Genomic DNA, 27,455 nt, shown 5'->3' on the forward strand with positions numbered 1-27,455 from the left:
TATCCGTATTCCTGTGTACATAAATGTTTTCTGAAATAATGTTTTTCTAAAGTTTCATTTTTAGATACGTAAATTGTATGTATATAATATGATCTTTATGTATAAATACAATTATATACACACATGTATATACAATTATGATTTATAATTTGAAATATAAATATATACAACACAAAATACTATGTATATCTCAAAATGGCATATCACGAGAACACCTGGTTATTAGGTTGACAAATCTATACAAGCTTTTTATATGGAAAGTGAGCTAGAGCAAAAATTTTTAATTAGAATCTATAAGTCAATTTGTTTATTAGTTTAAATGAAAATGTTGTAGGTTACTGTAAGTCCTCAAGTTTGTTTTATCAGTTTTAGGACAGTTACATGCCAGGTCTACTGTTTCACTTGAGTGGGATAAAGATGAATATCTTTCTCAATATGCAATTTAAAAGAGACTTTGCTTCTTTAATTGGTGAATGTAAAAAAGCTATTTCACTCACAATGTGAAATTTTTTCCTATTTTTCTGCTGAATTATATTCTTTTTATGTATGACGTTTAGGATTTTTTTTTCTCATTAACCTCTAAGAATAAAACTTTAAATTGCCAATTACTTCCAAAATGTTTTAAGTACTTCCCAACATTCAAAAAATGTATTAAGTTGCAAAATTTATTAATTATTTTAATTGAGATCAAGGCTGGGACGTGAAAAACCAAACCGTCTAGAGCTGGTAAAATAAAATCAGCTTCTCAGACATTAGTAAAGTGTGAAGTCACTTCATGCTCCAGTGAAAAGACTATTTCAAGATAGCATCCCAGTGACCTAAACTACTCCTTGAAAATGAGCCTGAGAAGGATTTTATGTGAGGAAATGATCTAAGAATCTGCTATCTCAAGAGAGTCATTTTCCTTCAGAAGAGTTAAGTCTGAGCATTGTATTTATTGTGATCCTCTTTGAAAACTGAGTTTCAGTTGCAAATAATTACCCTCAACCCTGTATTCATGGATATATGGAACAGTTTGGTAGTATCCAATTTTGTTTGCTTGATTATAAAGTTTTCCAGAATCTTCTTAAGAATATTCACTTCATTACCAGAGCTTGGCATTTACAGATCAGCATGCTTTCTTCAGTATTTTCTACTGATAACGAGAAAAGATGAGACTCTTCATGCATATATTTGTCTTATCCACCGTTCAGTCATCTTGAAAGGGCTATCTCAGAAATTTCAAAGCAACTGTACCTTAAAATAAAATGTTGTAAGGAAGAAAATCATGTATCTGCATAAGCTCATTAAACATCAAACAAATTCTTCCATATGTCCTAATTAACAATGGCAATATAACATTTTTGATCCCAATGTTTTCATCTTTGATGTGAATACAATTTAACTGTAGTTGAATGTATTTTCAAGTTTTTAAAATAATACCAGATTTTAAACATGAGGCATGTACAAATTTCACTAATAACTAGTTTTTTATGGCTCACTGCTGGGAAAAAAAATATGTTGAGAAGCTTATGCCCATAATTTGAAAGAAATACTTAATGGTTTTATCCCAACTGGTAATCCATGCTGTGATGTCACAGGCTTAATGAAGAAAACGTCCCAGCAGTGACAATCATTTTTAGAAAGATAAATATAATGTATTTCTAAATGATGACATCCAAAATATACTAAATGCTACAGAACCTATTTTCTAACTGATATTTACAAACAGAGAACTCATTAATAATTTATGAACCACTCTGTTGACACATTTAAATCACATTTCTTGACGTACTGTCTTTGTCTTAGGGGAGACTAAAATGTAAGTTGATTTTCTTTCTGATATTTCTGCTTTTAATGCTTTTGGAAAACAAAATAATTGTGTGGTTTTTGTATTATAGGTGTAGTTTTGTGATATAGTTATACCAGGATGCTTAATTTGGCTTTCGGTATAAGTGAGTCCGTCGTAAAGCTAAGCAGTTTAACCTGCTAACATGTATTTTGGTGACTGTGGTGGTGATGACACTAGAGTATTCACAGCATCAGATAGCTGTGGTGATGGTGGCAGTAACGACAAGGGAATTTAAGATCCTTCTTTCTCATCCACATAATATTCCTGGCATCATAGAAAGTGAAAGTGGAAACTTGACGATCTGAAATTATTATATATTTCACAGACTTTACAAATCTAACTACTGAAAACTTTTGTGTTATATAACAAAGGGTATAAACTAGAACTCTAGCCAGTAAAGGAACTTCTGTAGACTGTTGAATAAGACTTGAATTGTTTATATCTCATTGAAAACTCAACATCTACAGGACTTAAGAGGAGCGGCTGTCTATCCAGGCACAAACCACACGTGCAGTCTGTGAGTCAGCGGCTCAGAATCTGGGTCCTGAATCCTGTTTTAAGATGCTCACATGAATTTTGTGACCTTTATGTCATCCCATGATAAGATGACTTAAAAAAAAAAAAAAAGAAAAAACTAAATAAATCTAATTAATACCCCGTTCTTACTATAGGACACAGGAGTCGAAAGTTAAGTGGGAAATGCATCACCCACTTATGCACACTAAGGCCCCAGGAGCAAAAGGGCTGGCTCCCTGTGTAAAGTGTTATCCTAAACTATCAGCTGGAAAATGTATCTCCAGAATCTTTTGGGAGACTTTTGTCTTTCCAAATCAAAGGCATCTCCCTGGAGAGACTTAAAGTGAAAGCCTTCTCAAGGCCTTTATGCACATAGCAGGTGCAGCAGGTACAGCAGGTGCAGCAGGTGCAGCAGGTGCAGCAGGTACAGCAGGCACAGCAGGCACAGCAGGCACAGCAGGCACAGCAGGTACAGCAGGTGGCGTTTTCTGTAGTCCAACAAGGGCAGATAAATGTATTCCCATGTTAGTCAATGGCACTTCTAGAACTACATTTTTTAATTTCTAATTTTTATGAGTACATATGGGGTGTATATATTTATTAGAACTACTTTTAATCACTTTGCATAAAATTTCAAATTCATTGTATCATTTACCATATCCAAAATACATCAGTAATACTACATATATAGAAGTATATTTTTACTTCAGGAGACTAAGCTTCATAAATCGTACCTCCTCCGATTTACATAAATGCCAAGCTTTGAAAGAGAACGGGAGCTTAACCAGAAGTTCTCTCTCCCATCAGCATCAGACGGGCTCTTCCTATGTAAACATTTACTTTGGATTCTTTCAAACTTTGAAGCTGTAGTTATGTAAGCTCAGTGTCATTCTGATCATGGGTTCCTGTCTTTGAAACATGCTTTTCAGAACTTATTCACTTAGAAATTTGTTAATATATCACCTTGCAAACATAAGTGAGAAAATTGTCAAAGTTTAAAAGATTGGGCTATACTGTAGGAAAAGAGAACACTACACACACAGGAAATAAAAAGACTGAACTGTTAGTTTTCATTCTGCATTAACATTTCTTCGGAGTCATTTATACTACTAAATCAGTATCTGGAAACCTGTAATATCTTTTCAACATGGTTTAAAGTAAATAAACTATTAAATCTCTTAAGAGCCAGGCGCCGTGGCTCACGCCTTTAACCCCAGCACTTTGGGAGGCCGAGGAGGGTGGATCATGAGGTCAGGAGTTCGAGACCAGCCTGGCCAACATGGTGAAACACCATCTCTACTAGAAATACAAACAATCAGCTGGGCATGGTGACAGGCGCCTGTAGTCCCAGCTACTTGGGAGGATGAGGCAGGAAAATCGCTTGAACCCAGGAGGTGGAGGTTGCAGTGAGCCAAAACCGTGCCACTGCATTCCAGCCTGGGTGCCACAGTGAGACTCCATCTCAAAAAAATAAAAATAAAAAAAATTTAAAAAACAAGATAAAAATAAAAATAAACCTCTAAGGTTTTACTGTCCTGGTAATCTCTATATCATCTTTATCTTGTTTGACATTTAAGAGCCCTTCCAAAAGTAGTAGAGTTTCATTTGTGAAGTAACTTTTCTAATTAACATAAATGATTTTATGTATTTAAATTTCAGCAAAATATTTTCAAATCTAGATATCTTCTAAATGTCTTCAAATCTGTCTATGTTAAACATAAAATTATTTTCATATTCACCAGCACATCTTTTCTGCATTTCTCCATCTCTATGTTTTGATGCATTATTATTATTTTCTTCATTTATTTTTTTTCTTAACTTCATAATCCGTGCTCATTTCCAAGCTGGCTTCCAGTGAAGCAGCCCCTCCTCCCACCCACAAAGCCTCACCTGGCTCAGATAAAGGAGCTCTCCAGAGAACTGGCCAGGGCTGGTTGTCCCTGACAGCCTCATGTCCACCAGCAAACCCTTTGGCCCCAACACCACCTCCTTTCCTGGACAACTTCTTGGGTGAATTGGAGAAGCTTGGTGCTTTAACCTTGTCTGCTGACCAAGCCAAACCAACCCTCCTAGAGGACGCCATTCTGGAAATTAAGGAGGAACCTGCTGTCCTCCTCCCATTGCCCCCAGCGACTGCACCTGCCGAATCACCTTCCACTCACGCGGGCGCGGCCTCGGCTGCAGCCCAGCCTTACCATGCAGAGCCTCTTCGGGATCCCAGAACGACAACTCAAAGCAAGTTTGCAGAGTTGAGACAAATGAGAAGGGGCTTCTCAGACCCTAAAAAGGCGTCAGAAGTCCTAGGGGATAAGTTTGTGGCCTCTGCGTGCACCAGCGTGGGTTCCTTGCCTGTACCCCTTCCCGTCATTGGAGAGGAAGATGAGGGCATCTATGAGGGGACTGTGTCAGGCATCCAGAGAGGGCTGCCAGAACCTCAGGAAGGAGACGCCTGGTGGTGTGGCCACGATGGGTCAGAGGGGACCCCATGCCTGCACATTGAAGAGGAGGAGGAGGAGGAGAAACCCCACTGCTTAAAACACCCTCTAGCTGCCCCCACAGATCCTAGGATCCCCAAGGAGGACAGCAGTGCAGCAAAACCCAGTAATGAGGTATTTTAATTTTCCCTAATTCCTGAAGAACTAACCGGCCTTACTATGATTAGCTATTACAGTTAATCATATTAATAAATATCTATTTTGACACTGCCTAACAGGTCTTTTTAACAAAAAACACAAACACTATATAAGCTGGGGGTGGAGTGGGTGTTTGAAAACACACCACATTTAATTAAATGATGTAAATATGTGATATAATTCCATTATCCCATTATTTCTTTAGGACCATAAACTTGTATTTTAAAAGTCTTTGTAATTGATATAGTCTTTGTAATCTTCCAATATTAATGATAGCTAATAGTGGAGCTCTTACTGAGTATCAGACACTGTTGTAAAAACTCTACATCTTTAATCATCAAACCCAGTGAGGTGTGTGATATTTTCATCCCCACTTTAGAGAAGAGGAAATTGATGCCCAGAAATTTGTCCTATTCCAGGATGAGAAACTATACACCATACCTTTGACATAATGGCACTTTGCCAAAATAGTAATGATAACAATAAACAAAGACAACAGAAAAGAAAAACAGCATTTCTGTCCCCTTTCGATTTTCTAAAGAGGTCGTTCTCTTCGTGTTCACTTTACGTTGACTACTTAAAAATTGGGTACATGTTACAAAGAAACTTGAACAATGGTTTTAATCAACAAAAGCAGAAAATATCCAGAAACTTTAGCTTGCAAACCTCTCTCTTAAAACAAAAAACGAGCCTGTAATGCCAGCACTTTGAGAGACCAAGGCAGGCGGATCACCTGAGGTCAGGAGTTTGAGATCAGCCTGGACAACACGGTGAAACCCCGTCACTACCAAATATACAAAAATTAGCCAGGCATGGTGGCGGGTGCCTATAATCCCAGCCACTCGGGAGGCTGAGACAGGAGAATCACTTGAACCCAGGAGGAGGAGGTTGTAGTGAGCTGAGATCATGCCAGTGCACTCCAGCCTGGATGACAGAGTGAGACTCCATCTCAAAAAAAGAGAAACTTGAGGCCGGGTGCGGTGGCTCACACCTGTAATCCCAGCACTTTGGGAGGCCAAAGCTGGTGGATCATCTGAGGTCAGGAGTTCGAGACCAGCCTGACCAACATGGTGAAACCCCATCTCTACTGAAAACACAAAAATTAGCCAGGCATGGTGTTGGGTGTCTGTAATCCCAGCTCCTCGGGAGGCTGAGGCAGGGGAACTGCCTCAAACTGGGAGGCGGAGGTTGCAGTGAACTGAAATTGTGCCATTGCACTCTGTCCTGGGCAACAAGAGCAAAACTCCATTTCAAAAACAAAAAGAAAGAAACTTGATCCCTCAAATGTACCCTGTGAATTAAGAAGCAAGTATAATGACTGGCAATTATGGAAATTATGAAATAATAGAGAGGATGGTTCCTATGGTGCCGCTATCCCAGTCAAATTCTTTCATAGTTCCTCTGTTTCAGAATAACCTGGCCATGCCTACACCTTATTTAATAACAGATAGATAATTCATTGCAATGAGTCAAACGTGTCTCCACATCAATTATTTCAGTAAGAATCTTCCTTTCAATTCAGTCAATTTGAAGGTGTGATTAGATGTATGGCTTTGTTGACGGGCGGTGCTCTTTGCTGCAGACAGTCCCCCAGGCCGGCTCAACCCAGTCCCAGCTCACACCCTGCAGGCGGGGCCACCACTTCCCCAGCTTTGTGACAAACTGACTATTGATAGTTGACGACCTACTTTACACACAAGTTACCGTTGTGGCAGGGTTTTAAATACTTTTTTCCTTCACTTTTAGAAGGAGCCATCATATAAACATATGATAAAATGATAGAATGTAGGTGTTTCTATCTCCAGCTACCCACATCCGAAAAATTACACTGATCATACCCACTGGGGATTTTGGATCAAATTCAAAAGAGGAAGTTAGTGGTTTCAAAGCAAAAAAAAACTGTCATAAATATAACTTCCCAAGGTTATTGGTAACTTTAAAATGATCGAAGTTGAAAGGATATTCTGTAAAGACCATGTAACCTCATTCTGAGAAGCATAATTGCCTCTTATCTTTCCTTGATATTGAAGCCACCGTCATTTTCTTCGGGAGAGCAAGCAACCACACCCTTTCCCAGCCACCTGCTTTCCTCCCCTCCATTTCATGCTCTCTTCGCCTCTGTGTCTGACCTGGACTCTACACTTTCTCAGCCCTGCTCACCTCCTCTCCTCCCTAAATATTCTTATCAACAGAAGATCAACCCACCAAAATTAAAGGTAACTGCATCTTGAGTGTGGTTTATTGCATGTCTTCAATGAGCTTAATTAGTAAGATGTATGCACTCAGATGTGCGCCCTCTCACAAGACCTACGAAGTTATATAAATCCTGATTGCTAACTTTTAACATCATTGGCATGGCCTCTATCCAAACATTTAAAAGATATATTTGCATAGCAGCTATCGCCAGATTGAGGAGAAAAACAAACTAAAATGTATATCCCCATAAAAAGTAATGATTAGATTTGTTTTAGTTAAACATCAGCATCAGAACCATCACATTAAAAGGCATCTCAGCTCAGTGCATGTCATTCTCCATCACCTCTCAGTGGACTCATTGTCTCCCTTCATTTCCCACCCATCGGCAGGTTCAGCAGAGCCTGGAGACAGGATGATCTTTGTCATTGACTGTCTTGAACCTTGTTCCTCCACAAAAGTGACGTAAATTCATGAGGATGTGGGAAGGATCGTCCTTTTGTAGCACTTGACAAAGCATCCATCTCTGAGACTTGCAGGCTGACAGTTCCGCTGGTATTTTACCTAAAGATACCATTTAAAAAAATGATTTTAACAAAATTAATGACTGGCCTTGGAAAGAGATTTAATGACAACCACAGCATGAAATTAGTCCATCACTGAAATGTTTTCCTCCTATGTTCAGAATGATCCTAAAACATTTTCCTTTGGAAAAAAGGTGACAGACTTCAAATAATAACTCACCCTCACATTCAATCTTTTGAATTGAAAGTAAAAATGTAGGACTCTGATACAGCTAAGGTTCTGTATGAGGAAGTGCCATTTATGCAATCTCAGAATTACTGTCACCAAACCCGTTTGCTGACACAGTCTGTCTATGTGCTCCTGTTAGGTGTGACAGGAACTTTCTAAAAAATGAAACACTTTCATTGCTTTTTGCTCTTTGAGGTTTTTTCCTTAGCTGGCAGAAAATAACTAGGAAATGTTTTAAATAATGTCACTTTATATGATGCCTAAGGCTAAGAATTTCTCTTTTTTTCTCTTGTTTCCGTGGTTTTATTTTTAAGGCCAAGGTATTTATTTCTTGTCTTTTTTTTTAACTTGTTCTTTGGTTTTTAAGCTTAATCAATAAGAGGGAAAATAGCCTCAGAATCTAGGTTATCTAATTTAGAAAGATGGAGGACACACCATTGTAGCATCAGGACAAAGCTAGAATTTAGAAGGGTTTACTCTTCTGCAAGAACCAAATTCCTAAAGAATATTTTAGGTTTCAGTTGTTTGCAGAATGACGTGAGAGGATGGAGGTATTCACAACAACTATGTTTTAAAAGAATATTTTAATAACCACATGAAATACTTCTAACTCCAGCAAATCCAAGTGGTTTTTCTCTATTTTATCTCCTATTTAGGAGCAAATCTTGATTTTTGAATCTCCCACTGAGTTTTTTTAAACCTGATAAATCTATTTTGTAGTCATTGAAAGAACATATTCACTGAAGTTATTGGTGCTTGTACATTTAAGTACAAATTGAATCAACTTGAAATTTTAGGCCATTATAGTTTAATTCCACATCTGACCCAGTTACTGTGCCAATCTGAGTCTGAGGCCTTTTCATTTCTTCCATTTCAAGAATGCTGATGCTCATTGTAAAGAAAAGCAATAACCTAGTACTGAAAGCAAAGAGAAAATAAACTTTTAGTAATGTTTTAATAGACATAGTGTAGCATGCATGAAATCATTGTAATAACATTTTTATCAACCCCTGTCAACCATTAAGTCAGTGCAATTTCATTCTTTTAAAGTGTTTTCTAAGACAATGAAAATCTCCATAAAAGTAAATACAATCCAAAATCTTCCATAAACGTAAAAGTTACTACCACTTTATAGATTACAGATGACTGAAAGATACATAAATTATATTTAGTGTGTAAATCTGAATCCAATATTTCCCGCAGTCTTTTGAGCATCTGCTTTTAAAATAATGATTTTTTATAACAAAAAATAGTATAAATCGGCCAGGCACGGTGGCTCACGCTTATAAGCCCAGCACTTTGAGAGGCTGAGGTAGGTGGATCACAAAGTCAGGAGTTCAAGACCAGTCTTGCCAAGATGGTGAAACCCCGTCTCTACTAAAAATACAAAAATGAGCCAGGTATGGTGACAGGTGCCTGTAATCCCAGCTACTTGGAAGGCTGAGGCAGAGAATTGCTTGAACCCGGGAGACGGAGCTTGCAGTGAGCCGAGACGGTGCCACTACCCTCCAGCCTGGCGACAGAGTGAGACTCTGTCTCAAAAAAAATAAATAAATAAAGTATAAATCTCAGCCTCTCTGTAAGCCGAGCCTCCATTTCCATCCAAGAGACTATTTTGCAAGAGACTTGCCACCTGTGGCCTCCAGCTGCAGCGGAAGCTCCGTGAGGAGGGTGAGAGGTTCTTCCTTGGGTTTCTTCCGAGTAACTCAGCGGTTGTGGTCCCACAAGGAAGTCTCATCACCCTAAAGCAATCCCATCAGAAGGGGATCCCTGGGGCACAGTTTTCAACATGAAATCAGCCCCAATTGTTGCTAATATGTTCCCGTGCTCTTTCCAGCTGTTATTACCCACATCATTCTAACAGCTAAATGGGTTTTTTTTTTTCTCTAAGAGCTCTGATATGTAGTGAACCCCTGATTAGTCAAGACTGGGGTAGGCACAGTCCCAGAAAACTCAAAATAATTGTAGCTTAAACTAGGTAGAAATATATTGTTCTTACACATAAATGAAGGGACTGGTATGGTGGCCCCACAGTCATCAGAGAACCCAGGAGGTTCCATTTGATGTTGGCTCATCGGCATCCACAGAGAGAAGCTTCCACTACGGGTCCCAGGTGGCAGCTCGAGCAGTTCCCTTCTTACATGAACCAACAGTAAGGAGAAAAGATGGGAGATTACACCTTCTGCCTTGAAGGCCACGTCCCAGAAATTGCATATATCCCCTCAGTCCTAGCTTATGACATGAGCACATCCAGCTACAACTCAGGAAATGTGGTCTTTATCCAAAATGGCCCCGTTACTGAGGACCAAGAAGAGAATGGGTTTGGAGAGCATCAAGCATTGTCTGCCATGACGCTTAAGCAACAGTGCCAAACACACTTCCTCCCCGGAGGCTGGGGATCTGAGGTCAATCATGACTGAGAATTAGGAAAACTTTTCTAAATGAGAGTTGAGAAAACCACATGCTTTTATTTAACATGTTTTATTCCTCCTAAAGTTCTCTTAAGCCACATCAAATACCAGGCAGTGCACTGCCAGACCCTGTCCGCTATTGGAAGGAAAATAAAACCTACACAGAAGAAGGTCAGCTTACTCACTGTCATATGAAAGATCTTACTCTGAAAAAAAAACACCGGAACAGTCCAGCCCGCAGGTTGGGCACTTCAGTATTTCATCATATTTCACCATGTTTCCCCCAAAAAGGCCTTACTTTCTTCTGATGTGTTTGATAGAAAATTTTGCCTCCAACAAATATCTGATACAGTCCATGAAATTTGATGGGCATTAGGCCAAATTCTCCTGTATCTCACCTTGCATCCCTTCAATAAGCATGAAAAAGCAGGTTAGGTTTGAGAGCATCTTGAACCCAATTGCTAAGCATTCTATGAAAGACATAACATTCCTTGGCTGGGCGCAGTGGCTCATACCTGTAATGCCAGCACTTTGGGAGGCCGAGGCGGGCAGATCACTTGAGTTTAGAAGTTCGAGACCAGCCTGACCAACATGGTGATACCCTGTCACTAATAAAAGTACAAAAATTAGCCAGCCGTGGTGGCGGGTGCCTGTAATCCCAGCTACTCGGAAGGCTGAGACGAGAATCACTTGAACCCAGGGAGACAGAGGTTGCAGTGAACAAAGACTGTGCCATTGTGCTCCAGCCTGGGCAACAGAGCCAGACTCCGTCTCAAAAAAAAAAAAAGTGTGTGTGTGTGTGTGTGTGTATATATATATATATACACATATATATATATATATGGCATTTCTTATATGTTCTTAGCCTCTTCCCTATGCCAACTTTCCTCTATGAACCTTTTTCTGCCATGCCTGTGGGTCCCATGTTAAGACAGCAGCTGGTGCCTGTGGTGTGGAAACTGCATAAGCAGCTGGAGGAGCTGTTGACCCTCCCTGCTCTGCTGTTGTTCCTCATGTCAGGAGTTTGGCATGCTGTGTGTGCATGGAACAAACAAGCCAGGAAAGCTCCTCCTGAAGGCTGTGTGATGAAGATGAGAACTAACTAACTTCTTATACATTTTCCAGGCTGACCTAAAAAGCGAGATATGTGTCCTGGGTAAGCCTCCTCGTAGCCCAGTGATGTCTAGGAGATTCTGCGGCTCGCCTGTCAGAGGGCTCAGCGCTTCCCACAGGGTAGGGTCAGCACGCCCCCACCTCGTGGCAGACATCCTGGCCACCCCCGCCTCGGGGGTTGGCTCTTCCTCAGTTGTCTTGGCTGTGAACTGGCCTTAAAGTAAGGCTGGAGACACCCTGGAGATGAAGTGACCACCTGGTGATGTGCTTCCCTTTTAGGTGTGTGGGAGGTTTCCAAAATCCACAAAGACACGGTCAGAGTCTCTGCTCTACAGATAAGGGTGTCGTGTGTGTTGTGGTCTACATCTGTCTCATGGTTCTACACTAAATCACTGCTTTCTAGTCACTGTTTATCCTGCAAAGAACAAAACTGTTGCCAAGAATATGCAGAGCTGAACTCACACACTTCCGGCCATGTTTGCTTCTATGTCATTCAATTTGGGTTTTTTTAAATCCATGATTCTTGTCTAACGTCTTCTTTTCTCTGGTGATGTGCACTACATTCTCTCAGTCTGCCTTTCTCCCCAGACTGCTCCCTGGATTCCATCCACTTCCCATTTCTTGCCAGCTTTGATTGAACTTAAAGGTCAGATTACTTTCCCTTAGCTACTTAGTTCTGCAATATCTACAGTACTTTAAAATACATGGACTCTAAACGGTACTTACTATCAATTCTAAAGAATGCAGCCAAGGAGTTTGGAAATTTTCATCTGGACGTAAGTCAGGATTCCTTTCCTCATTTCCGTTTTAATGGACCCTGATTCAACCTTAACTGGTCTATCACACAGCCATGCTTTGCATTTCAAGTTCTCAAGGGCTTGATTTCACAGAAGCCTTCATTTTTCATTTCTAAAAAAAGTAGATATTATTCTGCATTTATGCCACTTTGTGCTTTTTGCATTGTATAGGAAGACCTCATTTTGTTGCTGAGGCAGAGTTTTGTGTTGTCATAGAGAGAGGAATGCCAATTTGTAGAGACTCTTAGACTCCCCCAATGGCCTCCAGAGCCAAAGCAAAAAATAAGCTTCTTTGCAATGAAGAGCACCTATCTATAAATTTCCTATGGGTCCATGAGATGGTATGCTTTGGTTCCCCTTTAGATTTTGTGGGTGTGTGTGTGTGTGTGTGTGTGTGTGTGTGTGTGTGTGTGTGTGTGTGATTTTTACATTTTGTATTTGTATGTCAGATTACACGTGTTTGTGTGAACCGTAAATATTCTATTTTTTAGATTTGTGCCAAGCTGTGTTTTACCTTCATAATTTAAGAAGGAAAAATAAGCCTCTCTAAACATAAATGTGGTATTATTAGGAGAATTTCATCTAATTCTAGTTGGCAAGTACAACTAATATTTTATGAAAAAAAAGACAAAACACTTTAGCACTGCTTATATTGCTTTCAGAGATTTTTCTGCATTCGTGTTTAAAGTAACAGTCAATCCTTGTTTAAGAATTATTTGATACTAAATATAGCTAATCCTCCAGAGATAACTGCAGAAGCTTTGATAAATTAGACAGCTTTTCAACAGACTGTAACTCACTAAGATAGGAAAGTATATATTTTACTGATGTTACAGACTCCATGATATTTCAAACCAGCTTCCTTATGAACAGTAACTTGTGATTGGTTCTAGCTCTGGAAATTAGCATGTATTTAAAACTTGTCTCTTTTGTGTCTGTTTTTGACAACATTAAAAAATAGCTACAGGAAAAACTTACATATTTAGGGTACAGAAAAAAATACATATTTAGGATACCAAGAAAACAGCAGCATGCTTCATTGGATTTTCTGTTATTCTACTCTTAAGATTCATCAAGGAAATATAAGCGTAATATAATTCTTGCTCAAAATGTCCAACACCATGATTATAATATGTCAGTTGAAAGCCATCTTTCTAGATTCGGCTCATGGAAGCCTCTCTGAATGTCACAAATGTATATCGTTCTATATTTATCTTAAAACTGCTAAGAAGTTAGGAGAAATGGAAATGCCTGCACAGATAATCAAAATAGAAATGGACACGGACCAAAAATGCTGGTGGCTTACAAGGGATTCTTTCTCAAGAATGTAAAACGTGGGAAGGGAAGAATATGGTTAGAAAAACAGATGACTATCTATTCCATATCACTCTGTGGCCTTTAAGATAGGCTTTTAAAATTAATCCAGCCTTGGGAACTTGGATAAAAAGGGGCGGATAAAGCAGAAACAACTCTCAGCTTGTTGCTGCCACTGCTCACCACTAGGTGGCAACAGAGTGCAGATGCATTACAAATCTTTCCTTAAGGGACTTGCACATTGGCGTTACACCGCCACGGGGAAAGGGCGAAAGATGGTCTCCTCAGATAATCTATTTACATAGACTTATAGGACATTTGCACCTACCTCAGCGTCAAAATTAAGAGGCTGATTTTAGCCAAGCTAGGCCGACTAGTCCAGCATAGTAATCTTTCGTGCAATGAAGAGGGCACATCAAAATTACCATTTTGTTTCTTTTTGTTGTTGTTTTTTACCTATTTGTCATATTAAGAAATTATCCAGTATCTTTGGGTTTTGATTTACTAATCTGCAAAATGGAGTTGAATTGTAGCCATTTTTTTACATGACTGAGACACGTGAGAATTAACCAATCAATGTCAGTATCCCAGCTCTCTGTGTAAAGCTGATGATGGGCACCTTTACACAGCAGAGGAAAAAGATCTGTGGAAATGTGGGTGCTTCATGGAATCCCTAAGGGGCCCTGATTAACCGTTATCTTGTCCAACTCATTGATTTCAGAGATAGGGAAGCTGAGGCATGCCCAATTTTACATGGTGGTTAACACCCAAAACAGAAGGACGCAGATGAGCCGACAAAGATAACTGCTGGTGCTACTCATTCCCTACTAGTCACATGCTTTAAAAATAAACTATTTCAAGTACTGCAATTGGTCAGCTTTCCTCAGAACTGTCTCCTGGTTATCCACATTAACATGGAGGTGATTCTTGTTAAAGGCAAGCTTTGAACAGTTCTAAAACTCGCCGTTATAAGACACACACAGCTTCTCTGCTAAGAGAAGTCTTGATTGAGTCTGGCCTCAGGATGTGAACAGTATAGAAAACTGATGATTTGTGGGTAAAAAGAGGGGCAGGGTTTGAAAGATATGAAGGAAGGGAAAAGAGATATTGGGAAACAGGTAAAAGCAAGGACGGGGGCCGGGCGCGGTGGCTCATGCTGTAATCCCAGCATTTTAGGAGGCCGAGGCGGGTGGATCACAAGGTCAGGAGATCGAGACTATCCTGGCTAACATGGTGAAACCCTGTCTCTACTAAAAATACAAAAATTAGCCGGGCATGGTGGTGCATATAAAAATAGTCCCAGCTATTCAGGAGGTTGAGGCAGGAGAATTGCTTGAACCCGGGAGGCAGAGGTTGCAGTGAGCCGAAATCACATCACTGAACTCTAGCCTGGTGACAGAGCGAGACTCTATCACAAGAAAAAAAAAAGCAAGGACAGTGCTGGCTGCCACATACGAACATACATTCTCCAGCCATGGACGTGGGATCCAGGAAGCTGCACATTTGCAGCAATCACCATATTTTCATAATGGTCAAGGGGACAGTTCATTTAAATGATTGATGAGGTGGGTTGAGTTAAAGGAATTAAACTAGTAGAATTATAATGATGATAACTAAAAAGGGATGTACAGACTTTAAAAGTTTATTGTTTTATATTAATGAACTATTTGATTTTTAAAGTGGTATTCACATTTTAACAAAAGAGCAATGAAATGAAACTAACCAGTTTTACAAAGCATTGGATATCGTGATGTAGAAGTTTAAACTTTTACTCAATTTTAAAATATTAAAATGGTTTGAATGTGTGAAAAAAGGGATACCAATTTTAGAGCATAATGAAATATACTTTACACAACATTATCTCTTAAGACAAGGATGAATAATATTTTCTTATTCATAACTTTTTTATGCACTGTAAATGGTGCTGATTGTTTTGAGGAAAGAGTCATAGCGATCTTGGCATATGATATGCAGTGTGGCATATTAGACATTTTCAAGTTACTTTTGAGAACAGTATTTTTCAGTGACTAACATGTACATTCTCAAAATCATGTGGCTTTAATGCATACTCTTTGGCCAGAAATTTTACTCCTGGGAATATATTCTAAAAAATGGTTCAAAAGCAGAAAATAGCTCTTTGCATAAGAAAATGTGTGCAGCATTGCTATTTATGATAGTGAAAAAAAAGACTAGACCAATTCTAACTTCAAAACAAAAAAAAAAGAGAGGAATGGTTAAGAAAACTATGATATGTAGACACATGTGGGAGACCATTATTCTGCAGGCATTTAAAATGAGAAAGAAGACTGAGAAAAAAAACAAAGACTGGGAAATTATTACAAAATACTATTAATGGCAATTGATGTATACAAATCTTACTTCTGCATAACAGTTTTATACATCTATAAAGTTTTATTGGATTGGAAGAGAACTTGAAATAGGTAATATGATACAAGCTTATCAATGACTTACAATTACCATCTTATATATTTAAATTGATTTAATAATATCTTGAATTAAATGATCTTTAAGATGGCTGGAAAATTGGTTAGTCATAATTTTTCTTAAAATATTAATATCTTCCAATTTTTATAATAGATACATCGTTAGTAGTCTTATATTGATTTACAGGAGTAAACTATTTCACACTCTTAAGTCATACTTGTGTCTAGTAATTCTTATGCGTTCTAGTTTTAAATATTCTATCCACAGACTGTTGAGTGAAATTTCTAAGAACACTGTTAATAAAGGTTTCCAATTAACAGAATCAAAGCTTACAGTTTTAGTACTGTGAGTACCTAGTCTTATGCTAGATAGACAAGTAGGATAGAAAGGGGGTGGATAAAGAATTTAGGAAGTGGGTGAATCATTGACTCATAGACTGAGAGGAACCTCAGAGTTATCCATCCGAGCTTGGACCAGTGGGGTTTCTACAGACAATTTGCAGGAAGAGATTTCAGCCTATCAGTAATCCACTCGTAACTATGGAAATCTAAGAGCTGGTCCCAGTGTCTAAGGACATGGATCTAATAGCCAATTCAGTAATCATCAAACAGTCACTTATATAATTGCCATGCAAATTCTGATTTTACCCTGTAGCTATCATTTAGAAGCGAGTGTTTTTGAAATGTATTATGAGTGATTTGTATGCATTTCTCCTCTAAAAGGTAAAGTTTAGGTAGTCAATATAAATCACACTGAGTTTATCTATTCAACAAACGTGTTAACTTTCATTCATTGAAAATATTCATGTGGGTATATGGGATGCTAAGGCTTGTCATTTCCAATATTATAAGTATCTATTACAGATACTGGTCTTGATGCTTAGTTTAAAAAGAAAAGAAACTCTTTCGAGAGTTCAGTGCACTGGAAATTTCTGCCAATGTTTCTCTTCTAAGGTAAAATGTTACATGTTACCCGGATATTGTTCGTTGCATTCCGAAGTTCTGTTTTCTCTTTTTAAAAATGCATGTGTTTTCTCCACATTGAGAACAGAGAATGTTAATTCAGATGTAGCATGGGATGTCTGCCTATTGATATTTTCCTCTGTGCTGTATGTGAAAATGTTGTCTGTGAAGGAAAGGTTGAAAGAATGAATGTGGATACTTTGCTGTGAAACTAAATGTGGTTTATTTTCTGCTTGTTTGAGAAAACGCTGGAGAATAAGGTTGTATGAAGGTGTCTATATTTCCTATTCTAGTGGTTTGCTGTCTATGTTCTTGCCTTATTCCTGGCCTTTGAAAAATCAGTGGGACCAAAAACCCTGACTTTTCCTTAAAGCTTGAGCAGACTAGATTGTAGACATGTTCAAAACATTTGACCTTCGTTATTTTGCTTTAATTTGAAGCTCCCTTTAAATATTTTAATTATTAATCCTGCAGAAACCCTTTATTTGGTTTTTTTCTTCCTCTTGGTTTTTTACAACAGGAAATATTAAATGTCGAGAAAAGTACCATGCCATTATCCAAATTATCTTTTAATTAGTACCAGTTTAAACATTGATTACATTGAAAATCATTTCATTTCAGCCACAGCGTCCTGTGTTTACTCATGAAAATATTCAAGGTGGGGGGGAACCGTAAGTATTCTTCTTATCTTCTAAATTCGAGACTAACCTTGCCCCACAAAATGGGTAACGGCACCAGAATGTAAGATGTACGGCTTTGCAAGTGGAAGATCAAAGGAACTAACATGAGGCCTCCTAAATTACAAGAAATGATAATAGTCTCTCCATCTTTTATGACAGTGATCAGAAACGAATTTTTAAAAGAACCCATAGTTCTCCGAGATTTTAACTGATACGCTAGGAAAACTTTCCAATGCTTCAGTGATTCCTGAGATGGATAACTCTGTCTCCCACTCTGCTCTGCTGGCTGTGGAACAAGTAACTAGGAGCTTCAAAGACATACAGAACATGTTCTAACCTTACATCTACACCCACTGGGCGACTGTAAAAGTGGACCTAAGTGTAAAAAAGACCTAAAGTGATCATTCCATCATTCCAAAGTGACATGCTTAGAAGGGTCATTTGAAAATGGCAGTATTAAAACACTCACTCTTACTCAGTTACATGCTATTACTTCCACGGCACCAGGAAAATGCCTTTTCAAACTTTCCTTTCAAATTCCTTCTCCTTTCTGACACATGAGTTAAATCAGCCTGAAGGTGTCACATGGTGTCTTGAAGATTCTGTGTGTTTCTTTTTCAGGCCCATTTTGTCCCTGAGAGACGTTCAGGAGTTAACAACTTCCTGTTGGCCTCTGCCCATATACTGTGAGCCAAGAGGGAGACCCCTGGGAAGGCTCCTGGACCTAACCCTTGTCCCCCATATCTGAGCACACACTGGGGATCCTGACCCACTGCCCACACTCTGCTCACCTGGAGCAGAACAGGCCACCAACAGCCTCCTCGCTGAGGCAGGTCCTGGCATGTGGTCTGGTACCTTTATCACCAGCAAGTCCTTCCTTGCTCCTCACAGACCTGAAACTTAGCACAAAGCATCTCCGGATGAGACTGGCTCTCACAGCGTACAGCCAGAAAGGTGTTCTTATTGCGGGAAAGTCTGTATTTTGGAAAGAACAGGTTACCAGTGATAATCATTTAAAATCTCACTTAAGGTTAGGTGCAGTCACTATGCCTATGATCCCAGCACTTTGGAAGGCCAAAGCCCAGGAGTTCAAGACCAGCTTGGACAACATAGCAAAACACCATCTCTACAAACCTAAAAATAAAGTTAGTGAGGCGTGATGGCCTGTGCCTGTAGTCCCAGCTGCTCAGTAGGCTGAGGTGGGAAGATCACTTGAGCCAGGGAGGTCAAGGCTACAATGAGCCGTGATTATGGCCCTGCACTCCAGCCTGGGCAACAGAGCAAGACCCTGTCTCAAACAAACAAACAAACAAACAAAAAGATCGCTTAATTGGAAAATACTAAATACGACTTGTAATTCTACAGTTTTTGTTTGTTCTCTTATTTACCCAAACGATGATAAGATCACATTATAAAAAATAAATTCCAGGGCTGTTTAGGTTTATTGCATTACCAACATGTTATATTCAACAGCTTTTAAAGTGTCTGTGAATGAAAGACATGTTACATTTTCAAAGTCCTGACTTGTATGTTAGAAAACATTGTTTACTAAATTTATATTTGAATATAGCCTGAATTAGTGGGATTTTAGGGTGTTGCTTAGTTGCTGTCATTTAAAAATAAGTTTTGAGCAAAAGTAGGAACATAATGTTGTCACTACAATTCAGAGCTTTAGTGAAATATGTTCTAGAAAACGTTGCTAGTTAGAGAGGGGCTTCCGGTCTGGCTCAGGACTTCCTGTTTAAAAGACACCTTTCTTTTTGAGGCATCCTTACCCCACCACCATCATTCACCTCACCAACACATCTTTCAGAACAGCATTTGTTAACATTGGATTCAACTTCATTTCCTGTTGTGCAGCACTGACTTTGAAAGCCAGTAGAGGCAGGAGGATTTCCTGAAGGTGTGTGTATGTTTCCGTAAAACTCCATGGCTTTTCTTTTGTTTTGTTTTTGTTTTTGTGGACTAATTAAACCAGAATGGTAAATAAATGGGGACAAACACGCTGGCTTTCATCAAACACAAATGAAGCAGGAGTCCATGCCAATGTTGTTGCGTTAGCTCTGAGACCTTGAGATTCTTCCCAGCAGCTGCAGTTTGCAGCCTTAGGTAACCAGTCTCCATAAGTGGTTGGAGAGGAGCCTGGGCAGGATTCAAGCCTGAGAAGCTCAATAAAAGAATCAGTTTCCCCAAAGTGAGAAGCGTGGTGTATATCCACCAACATAGCAGCCCAGGAACGACCATCTCTCTCAAATGTGAAACTAGAAAAGGGACCGTGAACTTTCCACACAGATACACAAAACATACCCCCCGTTCACCTGAGCAGCCTCCAACTCAAATTCTTGACACAAACAACAAAATAAACTGACTACCCCACCAAAGCTGGCCACATGCAAACATCCCAATCAGGTGACGTTTGTGTATTCCACACCTGCCTGTCTTTTTGGCCACTGCCCTGCGATGCTAGCTGCCTTTCTCTGCCCTTCCCCATAACCACAAACCCCTCTCTCAAGAAAAGGCCTCAGAAGCCCATACTCAAAAGAATGTAAGTGGCTATAAGGTCTACTGGAAGGATGAAGTTTGAACAGTGGACGAAGCCTCTATTGGTGAAATTTCAGGCTTTGGTGCCAGGCCAGGGAAAACAGTATTTTCTAGGGGGTGGTGCTGGGCACCCCCTGAAATCAACTCTATCCAGCTCCCCCAGTCCAAATGGTGGATGAACTGGGGGGAAGCCAGTGGGTCACTGTTGCTTATTAATGACATAAGATTTGCGTTTCAATGATAGAATAGTTTTGTTCTACCAAAATATTATTTTCTGACTCATAAAGTAATTAAAAATAAATCATTCTTGTTCCGGAGCAGTAGTCAAGATTATCAACTTTTTAAAGTTGGCATGAAAAAATCTAAAATGCCCTAGAATGTGGTTATTATTTTCTCACATTAGCAGAATGACATCACTGTTACAAAAAGCAGCAGAAACAAATTCCTGATTTTTAAAAGTCTCCCCCACAGTACTGGTAATATTTTGGTACTATTATGAAGAAGTTTTCGTGCTAACTGCCTATCAAATTCTTCATGACCTTCTCAGCTACAGTAATTTCTGCCTTCATTTTCCAAAAACACCAGTCCATGTTACTATTTATTATAATGCATGGTATTTTCTTACCACAAATTCAGTGTCTGAATTCATTATTGATCAATTTCTCCACAGTATATGCTGTCAAAGAATTCAGGCAGGGAAAGGAAAGTGGTAGCATTCTATAAATAATTCTTTTTTATATAAAATTATTTCAAGAGAGAGTTTTAAAATCAAATACAATTTTTCTGGGACTCATTTTAAAAAGAGACTTATGTCTATAATCTGCTTGAAATTGACTCAGTAATAACTGCTCATAGAATACATCTACTCAACTTCATAGGCTAATTACATCCAATTTTCCAACTCTACATCCTCTGAAAACACTGATCCAAACTATAACGTTAAACTGATCTAAAGAATTCCTCTTGGAAAAAAAAATAATTTTCCTTTGTATAGTAATTCACATAGAGTGATTTAAAAGACAAGCCTGAGACATTTCATCTATCTCCATTTAGAACCTTCAAAAATTCAATTCTCAAGTCCCCATTATTTGCTTCTGATTATGGCTAGCTAAAATTGTGATTCCTTCTTGTTTTTAAACAGTTAAATAATACAAATATCTCTTATTTTATATTTTGTACTATAATGTCTGAATGACAGACAGTAGATGGCTGGACCACTGAAATGCGGGTCTGACTTACAAATGTTAACATATTTTAACCCAATTTATAAATGTTACAATTTTCATGGGCATTCCTCGTGAGTTTCAAAATGTTGTTAGAGTGTTCTAATGCCTGTGAAGATCTAAATATTGCTATTTTCATGCTTACCAGGCTTGTACCATCCAACAGAATGCTATTTACATGTTTACCAGGCTTGTACCACCCAATAGAATGTTATTTACAAGCTTACCAGGCTTGCACCACCCAATAGAATGTTATTTACGTGTTTACCAGGCTTGCACCACCCAATAGAAGGCTATTTACATGTTTACCAGGCTTGTACCACCCAATAGAATGTTATTTACAAGCTTACCAGGCTTGCACCACCCAATAGAAGGCTATTTACATGTTTACCAGGCTTGTACCACCCAATAGAATGTTATTTACAAGCTTACCAGGCTTGCACCACTCAATAGAATGCTATTTACACTCTTACCAGGCTTGTGCCACCCAATAGAATGTTAAGAATAGGAATGTTAAAGGAAGAATGAATATTGTTCTATCTTCTATATGTCATGAAGGTGTCCAGATGTTTTTAAACACCTTCCCTTGTCCTGTTTAAGGTTTCAGGCTCTGTATAACTATACTCCTAGGAACGAAGATGAGCTGGAGCTCAGAGAAAGTGATGTCATCGATGTGATGGAGAAGTGCGATGACGGCTGGTTTGTGGGTACGTGCGCGTCTTCTTCAGGCACCTGCGGCTCTTTTGTAATTTGCTCGCCTTTGCTCCCTTGCGTGGTTTGCTGTGATAGCCAAGCTTCCTTCGAACTCGTAATGCCTTTGATCTTTCAGACATTCATAGGCACAATGTAATCCCAAGGCTATTGCATTTTTAATATAGTTTAGTAGTCACTACTTCAGCTACGTGTGATTTTCTGCGAGCTTTATTTCCAACTCAACTGAGAGAAGAAAATTTCTTTAAATAGCAGAAACCAGGAAAGATTGAGATCTGAGAACAACAACAACAAATAGTCCCCAGAAGAGAAATATCAATGCTCCGTGCTGTGGAAAATGTTAGTTGTCCACAGTGTTAATCTAATTTCAGAGGGAGTGAGATTAAGTGAACAACTCCCCCATTTCCTAGGTCTGACGTAGATGCCCGAACACTCAGTGACTCACCTTAGCTCTGGTTTGTGATGGAAGCGGAGAGAAGTTCCATTCTTCCCACGTAAAAGGCAACTTCCTTTTTCCCATCCTAAAAAAAAAAAGACGAGAGGTTTTCTGAGAAAACATTTGTCGACAAAAGTATTTTACACTGGGACACAGAGAGAGATGAAGAGGAAACACAGGCGGCGGGGCAGAGAATGCAAGAGAGGAAAGGTGCGAGGAGAGGAGGGCTCACTCTAGACATCCATCGTGGCAAAATCATGAAAGAATTGAGGCCATGGTGCAGCCACAAGCCTCTTATTTTATTTCCATTAAAAGACCATGAGAAACACCTAGAAAATAGTCATTGGCCGGGCGCAGTGGCTCATGCCTGTAATTCCAGCACTTTGGGAGGCTGAGACAGGTGGATTACCTGAGGCCATGAGTTCGAGGCCAGCCTGGCCAACATGGCGAAACCCCATCTCTACCAAAAACACAAAAATTAGCCAGGCGTGGTGGTGGGTGCCTGTTATCTCAGCCACTCAGGAGGCTGAGGCAGGAGAATCACTTGAACCCGGGAGGGGGAGGTTGCAGTGAGCCAAGATCATGCCATTGCACTCCAGCCTGGGTGACAAGAGCGAAACTTCATCTCAAAAAAAAAGAAGAAGGGGGAGGAGGAGGAGGAAGAGGAAAAGGAGGAAGAGGAGGAGGAAAAGGAAGAAAGAGGAGGAGGGGGGGAGGAGGAGGAGGATGGGGAGGGGAAGGAGAAGGAGGAGGAGGAAGAGGAGAAGGAGGAAGAAGAGGAGGAGGAGGGGGGAGGAGGAGGAGGACAGAGAGGGGGAGGAGGAGGAGGAGGAGGTAGTAGAAACGTAAAATGGCTTGCCTAGACAAGGAAAAAGAAAAACAGTTCTCAAACCAAGGCAGTATGCACCAGGATATAGGAGAGAGATGAAGCTTTAGAGACCCTTATCCGCTCCATCTGCGCTGCCTAAAGAAGAATTTAGCACACCAATTTTTACAAGAAGTTTCCAAACCAGAAACCAGAGGTGACCATAATGATGACAGCTATTTGTGAGTGTGGTTAAACACACCATGTTAGAAATCATGCCGGTGATGGAACTCCCACACACAAACAGTGCTTAATCCTTTTTTTTTCTTTAATGATTTGTAAATTGTTGAAAAATTGTATACTTGATGGAGTCTGGCAGTGCTGTTTTTAAATAAATGATATGGCACTGAGCATGATCTTCTATGAGATGATAAAACCGGACAGTGACAGCCTGCAGTAGATGATACCTTCATGTCTCACCCGTGCTGCGCGGGCTGCTGGTCACTGAGAAGCTTTGCTCAGGATTTTCCACTCACCCTGTCACCTGTCAGCCTCGCCTTGATCCCTCGCTCCCCACTCTGGTGTGGCAGCCTTGGTGACTGAGCTCCTCCGCCCACCTCCTCAGCAAGGCTCTTTCCCTTCAGATTGGGAGGCTCAGCATTTCTGTCTAGGGTGCCATGATGGCAGCGCATCATTTATGCTGGAGGGGCAGTGACAGCGTCAGGCAACCAACTAAAACTGCTTATTTTGTCTGCCTATGGGCTTCACGTGAGTTACCCACCTTCTCTTCCAAACCCCTCGGGGCTTGCTGTCTTCACGAGGCCTTGTAAATGCGAAGTATTCAAGCCCATGTGTATGAACTGACATTGTTGTTACCCCCCTTTCATTACTCGCTTCTGTTTTCAGGGACCTCAAGAAGAACCAAATTCTTTGGTACTTTCCCCGGAAACTACGTCAAGAGGCTGTGAATCGCTCTCCCTCCTTCTGTAGGCCACCTGCCAGCCACACACCTGCATCAATGCCTGAAACACCCTGCGGGCCTCCCGTCGTCATGCCTTACGGTTTCCAATGCACCGTCACCATCTCCACCTGCCACCAAACCACCAGCAGAGTAACCGCCGCAGCTGTGAGCCTGGGGGCGACATGGCAGGCTGGCCCCCACCGTGAAAGTGTGGATTCCTACTTCCTGCTCTAAGCTTTGACACGTCAAAATGTGGGATCAGAAAGAAAATCATGATACTTAAAAATGGTCAAATATTTGAGGCAAAAAAAAAAGGGTCTCCAGGGGGCTATTTCAACACCTCCCCCCAGGCGATCTTCTCCCCAAAGACGACCAGAAAATTGTTTATTGGGAAATGCTGTGGTTTGCGTTTTCACATTCTTAGCTTGGCAGTGTATATTCTTTTCACAAGTTTGCCTAGTGTCTTGGTTTACACAATATGACAACTGTAACTGTACTTTAGTTAGTGTTTGCCTGCACATACATGTTGTAATATGCACAGTGATTACCACCTTTAAAGCAAGAGGAGGAAAGTTAATTTGGATGAGTGTGATTTTGTTGATTGAATGTAAGTTTTCAAATAGGAGTCTTTTTCTGCAAATTTTTTGCACTTTTTAGAAGTGCAAACAGTAAATGAATAAAAGCCTTCAGTAATAATCATGACAGTACAAGAGGCTGAGCTAGACTACAGGGAAAAACTATTGTGTTGTAAAGTTGCATCGCTATTTTATATTAAAATGTAATGATCAGCATCATGAACAATGAGCTCTTAGTGTTTTATTTATCTGAAAAAAATGTAAGTAAAAGCAGTGTTAGTGAGAGGTGCAAAGAATTACTCTAACATAGACACTTGAAAGTATCTGTAAGCAATACTAGTAGGTAAGATTTCACTGTGTGTACACATACACATTTGAGATTGTATGAGAACATATAATCCATATGCTATGTTGTACATTTTATGGAAATGTAATAGAATCTCACACATTATTTTATAGAAATAGAGTACAGAAGCATCATAAGTATTAAAGTCGGTTTTAGCAAGGATTATGATTAATACAATTATTTTTACTATAATAATTATTTTTCTTCTATGGAACTCAGAATCCTGGCTACATTTGAGGACAGGAATATGTTGAGCCTGATTTTCCTGGTGTGTGTAAAATATTTCCTAGGAATAAATTAGGCACTTTTTAGAAACAATGTTAAATCATTCAGGTTTTATTTTCTGCCCTGAAGCAGAAATTTACAAAATGATATTGGGACCTGGAAGGTTTAATATAGTTCACAGTGCCTGAATTACACATACTCCAAGAACTAGCTTTGTATTTCTTATGACTTTGCATAAGAACTATTCATCTTTGGATCTTGAGCACCTTATAGATAAAACTTTTTATGGCATTTCTTTTGTGGACAGTGATTGATCTTTTCACAATGTACGTAGTCTTTAGAATTTTGTACATATGTTTGCTCTTTTTTTGTACAGAATATTTAGTTTAGTTGTTGAGAAAACAGGGGAGTTTCCTAATTTGGTCTTTATCCTGTGACAACACTTTCAGCAGACTAGCCTCTCCCTATCTCACAGATCACAAGCACCCCTAGATAATGTGATTCTGTCAGATAGCATTTATGCAAAAATCTGTGAAGTTAAAAGATCGTAGAAGCCAAACTGAAATGTACATATCTACTGACTGATGACAAGGGAATTTCATTAGGAAGAAGGTAAAGCAACATCTTTGAGTAGGCTACCTTGATTTCTGTCAAGTTCACAACCAGCTTCATATTTTAAAGGCTTCAGGTTTGAAATTAAGTCAACTGCATGCAGCTTTGCTGATAAATGAATAATTCTCTTTGATGCCATTTATGAGAAAAGACTTCAATATCTGTTGCCTGTCATATTTAAGAAAAATTACTGTTTCTACTCGCTGTATCTGATTTTAAAAGAAAAAAATATTCATACCTGGCTTCCAGGTAATTGACTTTGAATTCTTACAAGCAAAGGTCATTGTGTTTTTCTTGAATAGACATCTAATAAATTTTGCTTGGAAGTATACTTTGGTTTTTCTTCTTGACATTTATCTTTACATAAATCGTGTATTTCATTCCAACTTGTTAAACTAAAGAGAAAATGCATTTTATTGTGTGTTCTTTTAACACAGAAATGGAGAAAAGATGTGTCAGCATCAGCTCAGAGAAGAAATATTTTTAAACCCACCTACTGGGGGAAATCCCACCCCCGATATTCAATGTGGGTTCTTTTCTATTTCCCTAAGCATCAGCTGGTCTGAGAAATAAAGAGAAAGAGTACAAAAGAGAGAAATTTTAAAGCTGGGTGTCTGGAGGGAGACATCAGATGTCAGCAGGTTCGTGATGCCCCTGAGCCATAAAACCAGCAAGTTTTTATTAGCGATTTTCAAAAGGGGAGGGAGTGTATGACTAGGGTATGGGTCACAGAGATCACATGCTTCACAAGGTAATAAAATATCACAAAGCAAATGGAGGCAGGGCGAGATCACAGGACCACAGGATGAGGTGAAATTAAAATTGCTAATGAAGTTTCAGGCATGCATTGTCATTGATAACATCTTATCAGGTGACAGGGTTTGAGAGCAGACAACCTGTCTGACCAAAATTTATTAGGTGGGAATTTCCTCATCCTAATAAGCCTGGGAGCACTACAGGAGACCGGGGCTTATTTCATCCCTTCATCTTTGACCGTAAAAGACAGCCACTCCCAAAGCGGCCATTTCAGAGGCCTACCTCGGGGCCATTCTCTTTCTCAGGGATGTTGTTGGCTGAGAAAAAGAATTCAGCAATACTTCTCCTATTTGCTTTTGAAAGAAGAGAAATATGGCTCTGTTCCGCCCAGCTCACCGGCAGTCAGAGTTTAAGGTTATCTCCCTTGTTCCCTGAACATTGATTGCTGTTATCCTGTTCTTTATTCAAGGCGCCCAGATTTCATATTGTTCAAGCACACATGCTCTACACCCAATTTGTGCAGTTAACACAATCATCACAGGGTCCTGAGGCGACATACATCCTCCTCCACTTACGAAGATGACGGGATTAAGAGATTAAAGTAAAGACAGGCATA

General features: G+C 39.5%; 1 protein-coding gene across 20 annotated transcripts in view; it reads left to right on the forward strand.

The window, feature by feature from the left end:
- SORBS2 (sorbin and SH3 domain containing 2) overlaps positions 1-26,414 on the forward strand; it is a 380,804-nt gene extending 354,390 nt beyond the window's left edge. For 15 of the 20 annotated variants that reach the window (XM_010377968.2, XM_010377969.2, XM_010377977.2 and 12 more), the window contains 3 exons: positions 17,590-17,639; positions 22,013-22,119; positions 24,271-26,414. In XM_010377968.2, coding sequence (XP_010376270.2) covers positions 17,590-17,639; positions 22,013-22,119; positions 24,271-24,332 — 219 coding nt within the window. In that variant the 3' untranslated portion in view covers positions 24,333-26,414. Of the gene's footprint in view, positions 1-4,191; positions 4,957-7,010; positions 7,197-17,589; positions 17,640-22,012; positions 22,120-24,270 lie in introns of all 20 variants that reach the window. The other 5 variants (XM_010377963.2, XM_010377964.2, XM_010377965.2 and 2 more) reach the window with 1 other exon arrangement.
- Positions 26,415-27,455: the final 1,041 nt, after the last annotated feature.

Source organism: Rhinopithecus roxellana, chromosome 2, assembly GCF_007565055.1.
Source record: "Rhinopithecus roxellana isolate Shanxi Qingling chromosome 2, ASM756505v1, whole genome shotgun sequence".
NCBI classification, from domain to species: domain Eukaryota; kingdom Metazoa; phylum Chordata; class Mammalia; order Primates; family Cercopithecidae; genus Rhinopithecus; species Rhinopithecus roxellana.